A 20298-nucleotide genomic window follows, 5' to 3' on the forward strand; every position below is an offset into this window, starting at 1 on the left:
AGAACTTTGACTTGGTTGAATTATACCAGCCTCTAGCATTTCTGCAACCATACGTTCAATTTCACTTTTTTGGACATAGGGATATCTGTACGGCCTGATGTTTGGAGGAACACTTCCTGGAATCAGATGAATAGCATGATCATGATCACGCATAGGTGGGAGACCTTTGGGAGTCTCAAATACCTTGGAATGATTGTCCAGGACTTTTTGGAGATCTGGAGAAATAGATGATTCCAATGTGGAAACATCTAGCGAACATAATTGTGCAATTACACCTCTTTGCTCCTTTTTAAGAAGCTTAGTCATGCCATTAGAGCTAATTATCTTTCCTGGTTTCCCTGCAATACCCCTTAATTCAACTTCCTTTCCTTCCATAGAAAATTCGATGAAAAGTTCTTGAAAATTAAAAGCTATTGTACCCAAGGATTGTAGCCATTGGACTCCTAGTACAACATCAGCACCTCCCATTGGAATGGAAAGCATTGGGCTAGTCAATACATATTCTCCCATGGATAGCTTGATATTATGGCACTTTCCAGAGCAATTTATTGTTCCTCCATTTGCAATCATCACTTGACACTCTGGTGCTGGATATAGGAAGCAATTCAATTCTTTTGCTACCCTACAATGAATAAAATTGTGGGTGCTTCCTGAATCAATCAACACTATTACCTTTTTCTTCTTGATTTGTCCTTCTATCTTGATGGTTTGAGGAGTGGTAATTCCCGCCAATGCATTACAAGATATGGTTGGATTTATTTGTTCTTCATCTAGGCTTTGTTCCTGGAGTATATCTTCTTCTTTTGACCTTTCTTGCTCCTTTTCTTCTTCCTCTTCACAATCTATGTAGAATAATTTCTTCTCAGCACACTTATGACCTTTAGTGTATTTGCTATCACAACTGTAACAAAGCCCTTTTGCTCTTTTTTCTTCCAATTGTTGTGGTGTCAACCTTATAGGTTGTGGAAGACTAGGGGAAACAACACTTCCGTCTTTATAGTTGTGAGTGGTATGCTTCCTGGTTGCCATAATTTTGCTTTCCATTTTTTTGCTAACCTGAATGCCTTCTCTAATGAATCAGGTTCCCAAAGGCGAACATCATGTTGGATATTATCCTTTAAAGACCCTATGAACACATCAATCCTATGCTCCTCTGGAATATCTTTTACCCTTATGTTCAATTTTTGGAACTCCTCAATGTGCTCCATTACTGAACCCTTTTGTTTGAGACTTATCAATTGGCTAAAAAAAGTGTTGCTTTTTGTATCTTCATAATGTGCTATCAATTCTTCCGTAAAAATTGCCCAAGTGATAAATTGTTTACGAGAGCAAAGCCATTGATACCATACAAACTGATTTGGTTCCAAATATACAGTTGCCATACGTACCTTTTGTGTGTTTTGCACATTATTGAGATCGAAGAATTGCTCCATCTGTAATATCCATGTGGCGGGATCCTTGCCATCAAACTTCCTCATATCGATTTTTGGAATATGGTGATTCTTCGATCCAAAATTAGCGTCTATGGAATCATGATTAACATTTCTTTTGTTCTCATCATGAGTTTCCTTTACTACCTTTTCACCATTAGTGACCCTTTCTTGTAGCAACTTCTTCAATTCTTCCATGTCTGTCTTCAAATCTATCTTCAAATCTGCCATCGAATCCTCCATCTTAGCTTCCATGCCTTTTATCTTAGATTCCATGCCATTTATCTTAGATTCCACGCCACTTATCTTAGCTTCTGTTAGCTTTTGTGAGCGTGACATTTGTTGCACTTGTTCTTGTAATTTTGATATATCATGTAGCATTTCTTCCTCTTCTTCATGAGTCATGCTAGAGCTTTTAGGTTCCTTACTAGGTGTTTGCATTTTCTTTCCTCGGGGCATCAGTTACCGATAATAATGCTTTACTATGCCCTTTGAATTCCGTTAAACCAAGCTTACACAAAAATTAAAAAAAAAAAAAACTACACACCTTTTTTCGCTTTATAGAAGCCTGATATTGAATCTGATGTATCTCTGTAATTTTGGATCATCCAGTTCTGAAATTGCTACCTGTAGTAGCCTTCTGTGTCCTCTTTCCAATGCCACAAGTCTGAGCCAAATTGGATTCTCCAAGGAAGAGTTATGTGAAATCTCCCACAGTGACTTGCTTTTAGACTGGTTCCGTAGAGCGAAATTGTACGACATGCTACGAGTCACTGTTTCTACCTTTGAATCTAAAACACACACACAAGAAACTACAGTCCGTCCTCTTTCTGTACCTTCTTACGAAATTGCAATCCGATCCCCAGAGAGAAAGTTATGACGATTTTCCCCAGGTCACCTGTTTTGAATGTAATTCAGGAGTCTGCAAGAAGACCAACTTCCTCAGATCATATCTCCGCAAATATCGCGCGAAAAGCTCTGAAATTTGGACCCAAGGTTTAGCATGATTTATTCTCAAATGGGTTTTTTTTTAGACTTCTGAAACGTCACAGAAAAAAGTTAAGCGAAAATTCCACGATGACCTGTTTGGAGCAGCGAAACCCTAGAATCCAAAGCTCTGATACCAAATGTTATGAAACCAGCTCAAGAAAAGATAGAAAAGATAGATCAGCGCCTTAGAATTCAGCCTCTTCGAGGGGGCAGCCTCCTTTACATTACATAAATGAACAATTCTTGGATGATACAAATGACAAAACCTCCTTCCTATATATAGGAGTCTAAGGAGTCACAATATAATCCAGCCGACCTAACAATAATAATATAAAGCCACAAAAATAACAATAGAGGGATTCTATGGGGCACAGGAATAACAATATGGGGGTAATAGGGGCACAACAACATAAATAAGGGGTATAACTACAATAGTAATGGGGTAATCACTAGTATTATAGGGACCCAACAAAATAAAAGGGGTTTTTTTTATTCAAAGTTAAAATAAAAGATAAAAAAATAATTTGTTATAAAGAATAAGTGCTTCAAGGTATTTTTTTAAAAAGATCATGTAATTCTTAAAAGGCTCTTAAGACACATGTAATTTGATTTTAAAAACAAAGGGGCCGTTGTCTTAATCCATTGTGGGCATTATAATATTTAAAAAGAAAAAGAGTCTGTAAAAGTTTTAGTGAATTTGTTATTTTTGTAGAAAGTTTGTAGACTTGCTTGTTTTGTAAAAGATAAGGAATAGAAAATCCACCGCAGGCATTTTCATTGCAAATAAATATGTTTGTTGAGTTGTAGTCAACCAACACTCAACAAATGGGAAAAGCCAAGAGGGTGAGAAAATGAAAGCAACAACAAGAGTTGTTTGAGATTTATTTGGAGTTGGAGGACAAAAGACAAAAGAATGCTCTCCTAGATGACAACAATCTTCCTCTCATTGCAGATGCAAAAACAACCAAAGAGGCTTGGGATACCCTTGAGATAAGAAGAATTTTCAGAAGAAGCAAAGAAAGAGCACACAGATGTTCCTGAATTCACTATGCACAACCTCAAGTGGATGACCATTTAGTGAATCCAACAACAGATTTTGCTGACGACAGAGAAGTTATCATTCAAGCAACCAATGCTATGGTGAATCCAACAATTAATATTGTTGATGTAAACTTTGATGAAAAATTGTTGGCTAATGACGAATAGTTGCATATGATGCAACAAAAACATCTTATTGATAAACTGATATTTGGTGAGAAAAATTCACTTGGGTCTGAAAACCAAGTGGACGACAACCGCTTTGAAGTAGCAGAGGTTCATAAATAAGTGGAAGTGATAAAGGAAGAGAAGGAAGTGCAAAAGGAGAAATCTCTCATTGCATAGAAAAAAGAACATAATCACTACCATTCTGCAAATATTTTTAAACATGTCATCGATTTCCAATGTGTAGATAAACATGATGATTATGAAGAAGAATTAAAGCTCCTTGAAGCATGGCTTGCAACACCATGTTTTGATGAAGTTTGCATAGAAGTTGCATAAATGAATGTTGAAGATAGCTTGGATAATGAAAAAATCAATGAAATTTTAAGGTATTGGAATCTTGAAGAGATAAAATTTTCTTCTCACCTTATGTTGCACCAAATTGATGATCAAAATATTAGTGATGAAGAGCACACAATTGAAGATGACATGTCGTAGTAGCCCACATACAAGAAGAATTTTTGAAGTAGATGACATGCATGGACAACCTAAATAAACAATGGAAGAGTCACACGAGCAAATGAAGACACTAAAGTTTGAAGCCTATAGTGAAAAGAAAGAACTGGAGCAATTCAAAAGATACAAGATATAGAAGAAAAGGAAATCCAACTATGTCAATTTGTTTTAATTGTAAGCCTAGCTGAGACTTGGGCTAGGAGACATCTTAGTTTAAATTTGTGTGGTTGTAATTAAGGGGGAGTATTGGAGAAACTAATTCCAACCACCTGCTAGGAATCATAACAGTCAATCCATGTGTCATAGTTAGTTTGATTTAAGTCAAGTTTGATTGAGTTTTAATTGAGTCTCACTCTAGTCATTGATTATTGTTGTTTTCTATGTGTCTCCTATGTAATCTATTTAGCTATTGATAATATTGAGAAAGGTACTTTGCTCCGCATTTTTCAATTTTTTGACACATTCCACAAGAATATAGACTAAATGTGCTTTCATTTACATTCCACTATTCCTTTTATCCACTTCTATAATCCCAACCCTTGTCAGCATAGATATTTGATGGGTCACTAATATTTTTTTTATGACAGAAAGTCGCCTAATCAAGCCAAACTAAATTTGAAACAATAGACATATATCTATGAGCCTTATGATCAATCTATCACATCAAACTTTAGGTTGATGATCAGCTCTACTCACATCCATTCCATTACGCTGGATGTGTTCATTGCTGAGGTGCATATAGTTTGAAAAGGAAAATCACCGCATAGAAATGATGTTACGTGGCCGGGTAACAATTTTTGAATCATATATAAATGGATGACAGAAACTATGTACAGGAAAATAAAAAAGTATCCGAACTTCAAATGGTCGTGCAAGCAATTACAATGATCCTCTACATTTTCCTATTAATTGATTGAGCTATTAGCATTTTGCTATTAGGTTATTGGGTTATTGTTAATTGTGTAGCCAAATTCTTGGGTCTTTGTAAATTCTCCATCGATAATTTATGACTGAACATTTACCGCATAGGCAAGTTGCTAACAGTATATAAATTATTAAATGAGAAATTTTTTAGTAAAAGTCTTCTATATAGTTTTTGTCAAAGGATCTTACTTTTAGTGTTTTGGTGAATAATTTGTTTCCCAACTACTTGGGTTCAACTCTCACTCACAACTTTATGACATCTATGAAATAGTTCTATATGCTATAATTGTAATAGTAGCAAAGAATATTGTTAAAATTACATATTCTCCACAAATTCTCTTTCCTGTAAAAAAAAAATATTTATATAATTTTGAATACTTAAACATAGTGCAATCAAGCTTTTATATATGTAAACATTTATATGGTTATGTCTATGTGAAGTAGAGAGAGTAAGTGAATATATTTGAAAATTTTTTTGGTTATCTGGTTTGTTTTATTAATATGTTATTTTAGATGCTTTTGCATTGGTTTGAGCTTGTGGAACTAGGAGACTCCACGACTAGATTATAAGAAGTCTTAGGGTCAAGTCGGTTGATTAAAGCAGATACACAGTTAGTCCTAAGGTCTGGTCAGGTCAAGTGGATAAAAGAGTTTAAGTTGCCATATTGTTAGGTTATATGTGCTCTGAGTGTGGTCTAATTGAGAAGCCCCAGGTTATTGTTAGAGTTGGTTCCTATTTATTATGGAGAATTATACTATGCAGGAATAATAGATGATGATATAATAATAGATGAAAGAAAGGGAGGTGAGTTGATTATGCAATTGTGCAGTTAAGGAGCTCAAGGGTTGGGCTTGAGGTTTGAGACTACATAATGCATAGTTCAAGCCTGGTTAGAGGGAAGGATTGCACAATTTTGGAGCTTAAGGGACATGCTTGAGCACTGAGACTACGTAGTGCATAGTTCTATGAAGCAGCAATTACACATTACAGAGTGACAAGTGGCAGGGTTTTTGCTTGAGGGTTGAGACTATGCAATGCGCAGTTCAAGAAGGTTGGGTGAGGCTAGGTTGCCCAGTCGGGAAATTTTCCAAATTTGAATAAGTATGGGATCTATGCAGCTGATGTGAAAAGTAACAAGACTTGATTGTGATCACATAGTTGGAACACTTGACGACACAACATAGATCACCTCAAACACATGAAAAAACATATTTCCCTCAATGAAACAACTTTGCGACGACTTACGCCAAGTGCAACACCAAAAACACACTTTGCGACAACCATGATGACACTTGTGCGACATTGCTTGAAACTTTGGAAAAGAGTGTGTCACATATTTGCATGGTAATACTAACTCATTCATGCAAATATTACCCCTCAAAACCACCAAAGCTAGCTTTTGTACAATGTGCAACACTTGACATGTAAAAAGACGACACTTTGATTTTCTTGCAAATGGGACCAAAACACTTAGAGAAAGCACATGAAATAAGTCTTAATGCTTGCAATGACAATATGGAAGGTCACAATAGGCTCCGAAATTTTGGTGTATGCCAAAATCTTTTAGGGTGTTGTAGCAACAACAACACTTAAAGACACATTAGTATAACTCCAACTTCTTTGTCTAGGTTGATTCTTTTGTGCAGGGTCTTGTTCTTCGAGGAGTATTGATTCATCATGTAGATTAATTTGGTTTCCCCACTTACCTTGTGAATAAACATAGTCCCCTCTGTCCCTTCTCAGTTGAACACAAACAAAACATTAGAAATATCACAATGTTTCCAATTGAAAAAGGGTAATATGGTTTGCAAGCTTTAGATTTTCAGAGTATAGTTTTTCATCTCTGGTATTTCTCCACTAGTAGCAGGCTTGGACAGTGCCCAACGGAGTCACTAGAGGAACACAAACATTGCTACACTTTGAGGGAGCTTTGATAGTACCCCAGCGGAGTTGCTTTGTTGACCTCTCTAACACATCAAACTTTAGGCTGATGATCAGCTCTACTCACATCCATTCCATTACGCTATACATGTTGGTTGTTGAGGTGCATATAGTTTGAAAAGGAAAATCACCGCATAGAAATAATGTTACATGCCTAGGTAACCATTTTTAATCATATATAAATGGATGAAGAAAACTATGCAAGTAAAATAAAAAAGTATCCGAACTTCAAATAATTGTGCAAGAAATTACAACAATCCTCTACAGTTTCCTATTAATTGATTGACCTATTATCATTTTGCTATTAGTTTATTGGGTTATCGTTAATTGTGCACCCAAATTCTAGGGTCTTTGTAAATTCTTCATCAGTAATGATTGAACATTTACCGCATAGGCAAGTTTCTAACATGATATAATTTATTAAATGAGATTATTTTAGTAAAAATCCTTTATATATTGCTTGCTTGACCTCTCTGCACAAGAAGCATTTCTCTTCTTTTGCCTTTATTTATATATTTATATAGGACTGTGCATAAACACTTATTCATTTCGTGGGTGGAAGAGGGATCCCGACTTATTGAGAGAAGGAGATATTGTTTCTTCAGAGAAACATATAAAGACCTCTCATCTAGGTTTGCTCATTTAGATTTATTCCCATTTCCTCTTCTACTTGATTGGATATGCGAGAAAACATTGAAACATAAATAATCAAGTATGGTTGTAAGGTTTCCAAAATAGACATAGGTATCATGGTTCAACACAAAACTCTCCTTACGGAAGGATCACATTTTCCGTCAGAACATCATTGACCAAAAGACATAACCAAAACAAAGAAGGAGAACTGAAGGTTAGCCAATTATTGTAGTGTCACAAGAATCTTTTCAATCTTAGCCACACACAAAGAAGCTAGAAAACGCGTTCACACATGATGCTTATTTACATGAACGAAAACAAAATGAAATACCAAACAAACAATCAAAGAAACAAGAAAAAAAACTATGTACATAGGGTAGGGCACAACCCTAAACCATCATTGAAAATATTGTTTTAAAACTTGGTCAATAACAAGAAGAGAATCAATATTCCTGTATAAATATTGAAGACAATATGTGTGTTAGCCAAGCTTCTCGTGCACTGTGAACGGTCTAATCTAAAGCGATTGGAACTTAGTATGTTTTCCTTTGCCTTCATGGGATTTGTCCCACTTCAAGACTAGTTCACCCATGTTGAATTCATTTTCCCTAAAAACTTCATACAAACCACTTCTTGATACAAATCTGATGAACGAAAAAATTCTCTTTGGCTTTCTGTCTTTCTTCCTGCAACTTGTGGAGGGTGTCTAGCCTACTTTGAACCAATAAGCATGGCTTCCCCTGGGATTCCTGTGAAAGTTGAAGGGTAGGAAAATAGATGTTTGGGGGTAGGATGGATTATTTTCCATGCACCGAAGTAAGGAGATGTATTCAAAGAAGTTTTCGGCGTGACTTAGTTAGCCCATAGGGAATTCACCAAAGAAGAGTGTCAGTTCCTTTGTTCAAAGAAACGATCTTCTTAATGATGCGGATAAGGTTCTTATTAGTGGACTCAACATGATTGTTTCCCTATGGATAATAATTAGCAGAATGTTTCAATACGATACCATTTTCCAATGAAAAAGCATATAATCTTAATGATGAAAAGTATGTTTCATTGGAAAAAACAAGTGAAGACATAACGCCAAACTTTGAAATGATATTCTGTTTGAGGAAGTTGATGACTTCCTGATCATTCACTTGCTTGAGTGGAACCACTCCTGTCCACAACATGAAGTAATCTGTGGCAGTGAGAATATAGCGCTGTTGCTTCGATGAGTGCAAAAAAATATCACCGATGACATATAGACCCCATTGTTGAAATGGTTCTTCCACAATGATGGGCTAAAACAGGGCGGCTAACTTCGCTCCTTGACTGGCACACTTTTGACAGATTAGGCACTTGCAGACATATCCGTGAGCATATTTGAATAATGTGGGCCAATAAAAACAAACTTGCATGACTTTATGTGATGTAGTGTCACCTGCAAAGTGTCCTATGGCTATTCCATCATGGAGATCACACAACACTTTCTCTAAATCATGTGCTTCCAAGAATTTGAGCAATACTCCTTTATGGTGCTTTCTAAAAAGCACCCCATGCATCAACGGGTAAGATAATGCTTTCAGTCTAATTGCCTTCTTTTATTGTGCGGATAAGTGAGAGGGAAAATTTCCATCCTCAAGATGCTGGTGCACATCTACATACCAAGAGTCTAAGATAATAGTGGGGGTAGCTCGCTCAACATTCTACATCTCGATTTCCTTCTCCCACCCATATGGATCATCTTTTGTTACATTCACTACTTTTGCTACTAACCGACATAGACCATGGCCCTTAATAATGTGAATTGGTTTGAATTCTAGATCATACTCTTAAAAACCAGTCATCTAATTCGCTCTTCTCTCACTGAGCTCTTGTTGGGAAAACAAAAATTTGACTGCTCGGTGCAAAACAAAGATAATATAATTATTTTTCAAAAGATAGGGTCAGAAGTGCTTCACTTCCTTATAGACTACATACATCTATATCAATGGTGCGATAGTTAAGTTCATGTCCTTGTAGGCTAGCATTTATAAAATATATTGGCTGCTTATTGTTCTGATCATCCTTTTGTGTAAGCATGATGACAAGAGATGTATTAGAAGCAAAGGTGTAGAGTAGAAAATCCTTGTTGAAGTATGTGTTGTATATGGTTGGTTCTTCTACGATAGCTTTCTTAACATGTGAAAATTCATATTTTTCACATTTTCCCCACTTAAAAATTGCATACTTCATGACCATCTCCTGCATAGGTTTCACAATTTGAGCATAAGAGGAGATGAACTTGTGGTGAAAGTTTATCTTCCCCAAGAAGGATTGCATGGATTTCTTTTTCACTGGGAACGAAATATGTGTAATAGACCTAACCATTTCAGGGTCTACTTTAATCCCACATTTCTCTATGACATGGCCCAAGAGATTTTCCTTAGGCACTGTATAAATGCTCTTCTTGGGATTAAGAGATATCTTGTAATTTCGACATCACTCAAAGATTTGGTTCAAGTGGTGTAGGTGGTCAGATCTATTCTTTGAAAACACCATGACATCGTCAAGATACACCACCACTCTCTGAACAATCAGTCCATGAAATGCAATGTCGATCACACATTGAAGGTTGCACCAACATTAACTAGCCCATAACACATTCTTCTGAATGCGAATGCACCCCGCTTCGGTCGAAAAGTAGTTTTAAGTCTGTCAAGGTTTAAGACCAGAACTTGGTTGTGGCTAGAGTATCCGTAAAGAAAACATTTCTGACCCCAATACTATCTATAATATCTGGTCTATTGATGACATAAGGTAATTTCCTTTATCCAAGGTGTAGTTAAGATTTTGAAAATCCATGCACAAAACACATATTTCATTAAAATTGGAAAAATATTATTACAAGGAAATCACTAGAGTCGAGTCTTTTGGTTATTTTGAAATTCTAGATCCACTATTTAATTCCAAATTTAATGAAATATGTGTTACAAGCGTATTTCTCCAAACTTCCTTCTTATTGGGACTAGATTAGATATCCATGTTGAATGTCGCACTTTGTAAATGATCCAAGCATCCAGCAGCATCCTCAACACCTTATGAATCAAGGGCTCAAGCGTCGGATGCACCTTCTACAACTTCTACTGAAAATTCTTGGCCCATTCCTTAATTAGGATAACATGCTAAATTATTCACGTTGTAAGTTTTGAGCTCATCGTATGTACAGGTGAAAACATCTAGGTACTGCTTGAATAGGTAGATAAAGGTTTTCCTCTTGAGGTGTGCAGTAAGTACTGAGATTAAAAAACTTCAGATCTTTGTTTGTTCCAATATTAATATGCTCATACGACAATGTTGAGTTGTGGGTTTTGTGTTGATTAGTCGTCTAAAGTGATTTTGCAAGTCATACAACTTTTCTAATGATACCATGCCCTTCAGCATGGGGTTCTCCTTACTTTCTCGAGCTGCATCTTGCACCACTTTATCGTGCTCCTCTTCGTCAATGGATGCATCCTTGAATTCATCAGTGTTTTCCATGAAATGCAGTATCTGTTGGTCATCATTAACAATGCACAAATTAATGATATTATCAGGGAAGGATGGATTATAAATAATTTCAATAGAAAAGTCATCCCTAAGCGGTGAAAACATAGCAGCAACATCTGTTAATGCATTCACAACTACACTACGTATTCTAAAACATATACAATATTAAGAGCTTGGAATTGAGAAATTAAATGCCATACCTATTGTTGAAAACTTTTCAAATTAGGTGACACACAATGTATAGTATTTCACACCTGTCTATGACAATCTCAGAGTCACCTGCTACTTTAATAACTCCAACTTTGACGTCAATGGCCTTCTGTAAGCCTAGTATGAGTACCTCATATTCCGCAGTGTTGTTAGTGTACTCGGATTCCAAGTGGCTAGAGATCAGGTGTTTTCTCTATAGTGGCTCTATTAAAACATAACCATCTCCAGAGCCCTTGTGTGTCTTAGAACCATCAATAAACAATGTCCAAACAACATATGTACAAGAACTATGCCCTACACTAGTACTACTAATATCTATTGTACAAAGGTAATTTCCCCTAGTTGGACAAGGAAGGGGTTCCAACTATGTGTCTAGTGGCACTCTGAAATGTTGAGTAAGGTAGAAACCTAGGTCATTCTCTAAGAAGCAATTTCCAAAGATGAGATCGGAAAAAGAAACTAGATCATTTTTACCCTCGAAGGGTGTGGCAATGTGCTGCATGTAAGGTTCTGAGTCTATCGAGATTTGGGTATTCCTACCCTTATACAAAATCCATAAATGTGACAAGTCGGTAGAAAAATACCCCTGTAATTTTTTGGACCGACCCCTACTCAGTAATACACTGTAGGCTTCCGGGATGTCCACAATTAATATGTTTATGCACTAGTGAACTCATTGATCAAATTATAGGAAAATAAGCACATTTGTAGGTTCACCAATAGCTTGGACAAGAGTCATGTATAGCTGAATAATATGTGCATCTGTCTTATCCCACGTAGCAGTGATTTTCTTAGCTACGAACAATGGCATTACGTTTATAGATGCACCAGAATCAACTAAACAATTGTGTACATTGTAATTAAAAATTTCAAATGTCGATAAAAATCGAGGGCAGAATGTATTTTCTTCTATTGTTAATGCATTCAGAACATATTCCAGGCGACCATAAGACTTGCCAAATCCATTTTGTCAAGAAGCATTATCATATGAGGTAGATTTATCAAGAGCTCAGACAAGCAGTTCATGTTGGCTTGCGATCCTTGTTAGATCGCAGATTGAAATATTAGTGCGAGCTTTCTTAATGTCTTCAACTAGATTATCATCAAGAGCAGAGGGCATCGCCGAAGTGTTTGGGGAAGTGAATTTATGTGATACTTCTAGAATGGTGGCCTTGATTTTACAATTCGGGGAACTATTTTTCACTGTAGCAGTATTTTCGAACTTATTCTCAATGTTCTGAGCTAATTTGACACAGGATGTGATCTTCGCTAACAAGTGTTCTTTCGATTTCTACCTCATCATCTCTTGTTTGGAAACTGAACCTTCACTTCTCAACTTATATTGACTATTCTTATTTTGAGTTGGGTCCTCACTCAGTGACAGTTCTCCAGAAGTTTTCTTTTCATATACGAATACATAACTAAAAGCATTCACTGTGTGCCCAACACTAGCAGTTTCTTCAGGCATAACCATTTCTTCATTTTCTTCCACTGGCTTAGTCTGGTCATCTGAAAGTAAAATGTCAATGATATGTGCAACTAGAGAATTCATGATGTGATTCCATTGTGGGCATGTCTTTTGTGAATGATATTCTTGATGGAAAGAACAATATTGGTCCATGACCATGTTTTCGACATTCAACACGATGTTCGAGCTTTGTGCAGACTTAGCTAGCTGATTGCTATCGTTGCTGGAATTGGTATCCATTCTTAGGAAGTTAAAATTTAAGGGCTTGCTGCCGATGGTGGTCTCGCTTGACCTTTGTTTTAACTCTGCCAACTCATTGGAAAGAGACTTGATGGTATGGATCAAGATTTCAAGATCAGTGGCTTCTTTATCCATGGCCTTACTTGAGGAGGCCTGAGACCTTTTACATGTGTCCTTGGAGTCTTTTGATAGTTCATCATAAACAATGACTCCAATTGCGTGCAAGTCCTTTTCAACTGCAATGGCTTCTTTGTAATTCTTAGCCAGAGTTCCTTTTGAAATTCTCTTAATGAACTCCATGATGCTTATTGGTAAGGCATAAGTGTAGTACTCAATGGTGACAGATTCATGAGGTTTCGTATCTATAGGAAATATGTTCAATATGAGATTGAACCTTGGATTAAAATCTTTAACATTTTATTTCTACTTCATCTTCAGATTTCCCATCTCTTTCAATAACATGGTTGGGGTTTTTTCATCAGCAAACTTTTCAAGGAACAAATTTTTAAACCCCTTCTAATTCTGAATTGAGTTCGGAGGAATATTGTGCTACCATACATCTTCTCTACCATCTACGGTAAACAAATCTACGTGAAATATCATGGTAACACACCTAGAGCATATGCAAGTGTAGATAGAAGTTGTCCAAATAGTCTTTTGCATTAACTGCTTTGTCAGGGTTGTACTTTGTTAACAAATTTTCCAGGTGCCTCGACATCTTTTGTAAAACACCCAGAAGAGTAAGTGGGCCCTAAGACATCCAACCCAGATCTTGGTCTCCAATGTCTTTGTCTCTGTGCTCCTCCTCTTCTTCATAATCTGATGGATCTTCCTCCTCTTCGTAACCATCTAACCTGTGGAAAGTGTCATCTGAGATTACAATGTTGTCTTCCTCACCTTGGTTAAAAGTTGGAGGTTTATTTGGCTTCTCTGTGTTTTTTGCAGTCTTTGTTAACTCTTTGAGGGTGGAAAAAACCAAATCTTCCACTGTAGATACCATTATCCCAGTAGGAGTGGTTACGTTTTTTTGGAAAATAAGGAAGATTATATACTCCATGGATCAATCCAATAGTCTTTGTGAACTTACAGGTTATAGGTCAGGTGTCCTGGATGTGATCGTATGAGATTTCACAAGTTTTCTCAAGACCGCGCTGAGAAAATCCGCTAACTTCAGGAATATGATGCAGGGACATGCTGGGAATATTGTTACCTTTACCAGAAGAGGTATGATGATGGCAGTTAGAGTTATCAACCATACAATTTGGGTTCCCTCCTTATGGCACTAAAAATATTGATAGTGCTAGACCTGCCAACATTCAAAGGGGTCTCCCCAATATGTGGTCCCAATTAGACTTTAGAGAATTTGGGATAGGAGCCCCATCCAGAATACGACCCAATTATCATTTTTTAAATTTTTTTTCCTTGGATCTAACTGTCAGTAAGAGAGAGGAATGCATGTGTGCCTTCGAAAATAAAGTGAGCGTGTTTGGTGAGTGTTTAGTCGTAGGTGTGTTGAGGTTCTTCTACTCTAGAGGGAAAAGGAAAGTGAGCCTTTAAGAGAGAGGTAATAGTACCACTATAGTAGAGACACACATAAACATGAGAGATCCATCTAAAATCTTGCAGAATAGTCCACAAAGATGTGACAGTCATTGCAACCATTACAACACATTTTCAATATGATAAGAACTAAAATAATTGAAATAGTTCAACTACTTTAGTACAAGTGAAAACAAACATGAATCATAAACATTCACAGAACAATCTTACAAATATTCATAATCCATGCATGAAGAACATGTTGGTCATCATGCTTCATATATTAAGTAAAAGTCCTAGGGCACATATATACAACGAACACCACTAGCTCCAATATGGAGTGGTTGATCCACAACTTGCTCCCCGAAAGAACTAACTTGTCTCTCTCATGCCTTCTGAGAGGAGGTAAGGTGAAAAGTCCTTTGCTTGTACAATGAGGGTGTATATATAATCAGTGGGGTGTTCCTTCACCTCCCTTGTGACTCTTTGACTACCCTCATGACTGTTTGACTTCCTTGTGACTTTTCAACTTGTACATGACTCTTCATATTTTGTACATGTCTTTTGGACTTCCACTTTATAAAACATTTTCGAATAATAATTTAGATAATCGACAAATTGATGTGGCATATGGTGACTCATGACATGACATTCCATGACACTAATGACGTGGACTTCATGATGACATGGCAATATCAAACCATTCTTGTTTCTTCTCACTGTATGTTTTCTTGAGAATGATCTCTTTTCCACTTCCATATGGATTATAGATTAGGAGTCTTCAGTGTTATCACGTCTTGAGTTGTGGTCGCAAACTGATGTCCCTTTTCTTTCTCTTCATCGATCAACCCACATCTTTAGCAACAAAGGTGTCTTCTAGCATGTTCTCCTTCTCCATCTCCTTCTTTATCATAATGTCATAGTATGATAGAGTACTTGCATCTGCAATTCACTCATGAAAAGACGACATCAGTATGATAAACCCCTAGTCTAAGATGTTGTATGATGATCCACTAAATGAGTCGGTATCGAGTGGTAGGTTGAGGGGGAGGCTCAATGATTGCACAATTGCACAACTTAGGTAATAAAGGGCCAGGTCTGGTCCTCGAGACTGCGCAATGTGCAATTCAGGCTAGATTGGGTTTGAAGATTGTGTAGTTGGGGAGCTCAAGGAGACAGGCTAAGGGCTTGTTGACTGAAGTTTCCCACTGCACAGTGTTGGAAGGACCTGGAAGCCAGGTGATTGTGCAATTGCGTAGTTTAGGAGCTCAAGGCATGGGATAGAGGATTGAGACTGCATAAGGTGCAGTTCAATTTGATTGGAGGTAAGGATTGCACAATTTTGGAGCTTAGGGGCCAGACTTGGGCACTGACACTGCGAATTTCTGAGAAGCGGGAACTAGACATTGCTCAATGAGAAAAGGTAGGGTTACTGCTTGAGGGATGAGACTACGCTATTCACAGTTTAGGAAGGCTAGGTTTCCCGATTGAGAAGTTTTCCAGATTTGACTAAGTGTGGAATTTATGCGACTGATGTGAACAACAACAAGACTTGATTGTGATCACACACTTAGAACACTTGACAACACAACATAGATCACCCAGGCCACATGAACAAGATATTTTCCTCAGTGCAACAACTTTGCGACGACTTACGCCAAGTGCGACACCAAAAACACAATTTGCGACGACCGTGACAACACTTGTGCGACAATGATTGAAACTTTTGAAATGAGTGCAACACATGTTTACATGGTAAGACCAACTCATTCACACAAAGATTACTCCTTGAAACCACCAAAACTAACTTTTGTACATTGTGCGACACTCGACATGTGCAAAGATGACACTTTGATTTTCTTGCAAACGATACCAAAGCTATTAGAGAAAACACATGCAATAAGTCTTAATGTTGCGATGACAGTATGCAAGGTCACAGTAGGCTCCGAAATTTTGGTGTATGCCAAAATTTTGGTAGGTGTTGTAGCAGTGACAACACCATGTGAAAGATCAGTGTTTTGATCTTCATCCTTGTGAGAATTGTGGTAAGCGCACTCATCACTCAGACAAATGTTCTAGAAATAAAATTCCTACAAGAACAAAGGCTCACCTTGGATGGATTTCTTATTGGAAATGGTCTTCAACAACCAAGAAGATATACCAGTCATACCACATAATTTTCTCTTGAGTATTAATGAGTCTTGCAGCAAAGAATTTTTCATTTTTTCAACTTGTATCTAATAGGAAGGGAATTGATGGTCAGTTAGCAGCTTCAAAGATTCATCATTCAATGATTTATCAAGTGAGCCTGAGCCACAACCTGACCCTATTGTATGAGTGTATAGCTAGAGATAACCATGGTTAGATTCAAAGTTGTAGCCAGAGACATATTCATGCTCTATGAGCATGCTCTTTTGATTGGTGGCATGTCTTAAACCACCACCAATAAAAGATTTTGGTTTCTGCTATAGTTTGTGTTAAGGATCACTTCCACTAGCAGAAGACTTCAACTTCTAGCCAGATTAAGAATTGTTCTAGGAATTTCTTTGATAGTTCCAGAGTTGGTGGTCACCCTTAAACCATCACTAGTTGAAACCTCGAGCTCTCCCACTTTTTGGTTTGTTTATAGTTTTCTTTTAAACACTGCTTTGGTTTGTTTGTGGTTTTCTATTAAAAACTGCCATTCTAGAGAGCTTATTCAACCATTAGCTAGGATGCATTTTTCCATTTTAGCTCTCTTCCTGGACTCTCATATATACCCTTTCAGATTAAGGGGGAATGTTAGGCACGTAATTGATAACGATTATGATGAACAATTAATACATGTCCAAAAATCGTGAAACTGAATCCAACAATTTCATTGTTGTATTTACACATATGCAATTTTCATCATTCTTAATATACATGGTTGAATTCATTTTCCAATATTCAGATTCGGACATTTATAACATGTCAATCTAACGTGACTGAGTACGGAGAGAGTAATAATAACCCTTCTGCTCTCCTTAGCTGGTCAACTAGTGTATGATTACATTAACTTGTGGTCATTGATGTACGAACATATTGAGACTTTGAATGACTATCCTAATTTCTGATCTATTATTCTATATTTTAGCTGGTCAACTAGTGTATGATTACATTAACTTGTGGTCATTGATGTACGAACAAATTCGGAGTTTAAATGACTATCCTAATTTCTGATCTATTATTCCAGATTTTCCATTGCGTAAAAGCAATCGTCACAAATGAGTCCTGAGAAATCTCAATAACCCACATGATTGGGTCAAACAAAAAATAGAACCCTACCGAAGTCCAATAGTTGGCTTTCAACTTTGCACGTGTGTTACGTTTTACATTCATCCTAAGTTTCCTTCGCTTTCCTTCTGCTCAAAAGTCTAATTCATATCACCTGCCAATGCACGTTTGTGGGGTTTAGTTGAAAACATTGTGCTGGTAACATCTGGTTACGTTTTTTTTAATCATTTCCAACTACTGAAGTCTCCAAGTAACACCGACAACTGCCAAGGATTCAAATCAAAGGGTTAGTAGGTAATCCATGTGCCAAGGATTCAATTAAAAAGATGATGGGCTCCATCTTTAAGCAGGCTTTGTCTCTTTTCCCACGCCTCTTGTGCTCTCTATTCCTTGCATTTTAGTGTAGTTGTAGTTGATCACATGAGTTTCTGCTCCTCCGTCCATTAACATAGGGAATGCATGGCATTGACAAAGCAGGTGGTCTCAAATCGCTGCCCATCTGCCTGGACGTACGGACAACGAGATCAAGAATTATTGGAACTCTTACATCAAGAAGAAGCTCAACCTGAAACATTCCACGGTACCCTTTTCATCCTTCACTGAAACCAACGGCAACAACTGCACAGAGTCGAATATATCCTCCCAATCAGGCGATACCTGCAATACCAACTCAGTGTCTGCCAATGCTCATGACACGTCGGATCACTCTGCCAAGCCATTGGACGTTATGTCTAAAGGGTACCTACAGTCATTTGATAACATCTTTAATTTGCTGGCCACTAAAGAAAATCAACATTCATGTGTTCAGGACGTATTGGATTTAAAGAATCAACAGGTACTGCAGCAAAATATTGTGTTTCCAATTTATTCAAACCCTAGTAACAATCAGCTAATTTCTTATTTCTCAGCTTTGGATTATTTCTACTTACATCAATCATAAGTTCTCTCAGGTTTTTACGTCACCGTGTCTGCAAGCCCATGATCAAACTTGTAATACTGCAAAATTATCAAGAGGTGATCAGTTAATAACCTCGTGGACTACGTTGCCACCTCATGAAGCGCCTGGTTCGTATGGCTGTACCACAACTAGCCCTGTTCTCGTTGATATGGGTGAGTCATGGAAAGGTGACATTCTAAACTCTGGCCAGATAATGATTAATGAAAATTATAATAAGATAACGATCGATTTTTCGTCGTTGACAGCATCCTCTGGCATAAACGCACGGGGCGATAGTCAATCCCATTCAAATGCAGACTTTCACAAGTTTTCGCTTTTTTCCTTTATTTTTTAATGTGCATACTACATTTTATTTTTTTTTTTTTAATGTGCAGATTACATTTCCATTTCTATTAGTTACTATTTTTTTGTTTTTTGTTTTATTTCCATTTTATTTAATTATATATATATATATATATATATATATATATATATATATATTCTTTTTATTATTCTCATTTTCATAATTTATAATTCTTTTCTCTATATTTTTAATTTAAGATAACTTATATATATAAAATAAAAATATATATTAAATTGTATATATGTTAATATTAACAGTATTAATTAATCATATTTCTTAATTTTTGGTGATGGCATCAACGATAAAGTGTTTTATTAACCATATAGTGTTTTATTAGTTGTTTTTGTGATGAAATTTTTATGTTTATATTGTTGTTTAGTTTAATTAAGCTATATTTAAGCTAAGCCATAGTTACTATGTAGCCTTTGTTTTTTCATAGGTGGGAAAAGTTATTATAATCACTTTTCAAACCAACAATGAAAACAACCATCTCTGGCTACTAACCTCAATGCAGGCTGATTCATCACCCATCGCCCTTATTCAAGGAAAACCATGCTACCTAGAATAACCCACTGGTGGTCTGTAAGAGGGCAGGTTTTGGCTCTTTCCACATGTCTCTAGTCTGGGTCATTAACTTGTTTCCTTAAGTCCGAGGAAAATGAACTCTTAGCCGAGCAAAAGAAGTTTTAGGGCATACTCCAGAACCAATCAATTAAATTTTATATGCCTAATTTTTCTTTTGAAATTTCCATTTCATTAATTTAATATTTATTATTATATTTGTTTTTTTAACTTTTTATTATGAATATGAAACTCATTTCTTTAAGAATGAGTTCTTTATTAATATTTAAAATTTTTAGTTATTTTTTATTATAAATATATAGAGTTTATATATCATTTTTAAAATATTAAACTATTGAATCATATTAAATTAAAGATATACACTGAATATATAGTTTTAAAGAATTTACAAATTATTGTAAATCATGAGTGAATAAAGTTTTAGTTCGGTAGAACTTTTTAGTATGGGCATGCTGCATGAGTTTTAATTTTTAAGGTTTTTGTATTCAGATTTTAAGTTTACATGTACCAAGTGTAGATTGTATGATGTGAATGGAGAGAGAAATGGGTATTTTA

General features: G+C 36.4%; 1 protein-coding gene across 1 annotated transcript; it reads left to right on the plus strand.

Moving 5' to 3' along the window:
• The first annotated feature begins 8368 nt into the window (after positions 1–8368).
• On the plus strand, positions 8369–19152 carry LOC149249220 (uncharacterized). The gene is made up of 3 exons (XM_089452369.1): positions 8369–8403; positions 18338–18695; positions 18811–19152. Exons 1-3 carry the CDS (start codon positions 8369–8371, stop codon positions 19150–19152), a joined length of 735 nt encoding a protein of 244 aa, XP_089308495.1.
• Positions 19153–20298: the final 1146 nt, after the last annotated feature.

This window comes from Pinus tabuliformis, chromosome 7 (assembly GCF_031772625.1).
Source record: "Pinus tabuliformis cultivar Carrire ecotype Pingquan chromosome 7, CPIR1, whole genome shotgun sequence".
Lineage (NCBI taxonomy): Eukaryota > Viridiplantae > Streptophyta > Pinopsida > Pinales > Pinaceae > Pinus > Pinus tabuliformis.

Bases quoted from the DNA above. Each gene is read 5' to 3' on its own strand.
- LOC149249220 (XM_089452369.1), top strand. From the start codon at position 8,369: ATGGCTTCCCCTGGGATTCCTGTGAAAGTTGAAGG. The intron at 8,404-18,337 runs GTAGGAAAATAG...TTGACAAAGCAG, and splicing joins ATTCCTGTGAAAGTTGAAGG to GTGGTCTCAAATCGCTGCCC. The intron at 18,696-18,810 runs GTACTGCAGCAA...AAGTTCTCTCAG, and splicing joins TGGATTTAAAGAATCAACAG to GTTTTTACGTCACCGTGTCT.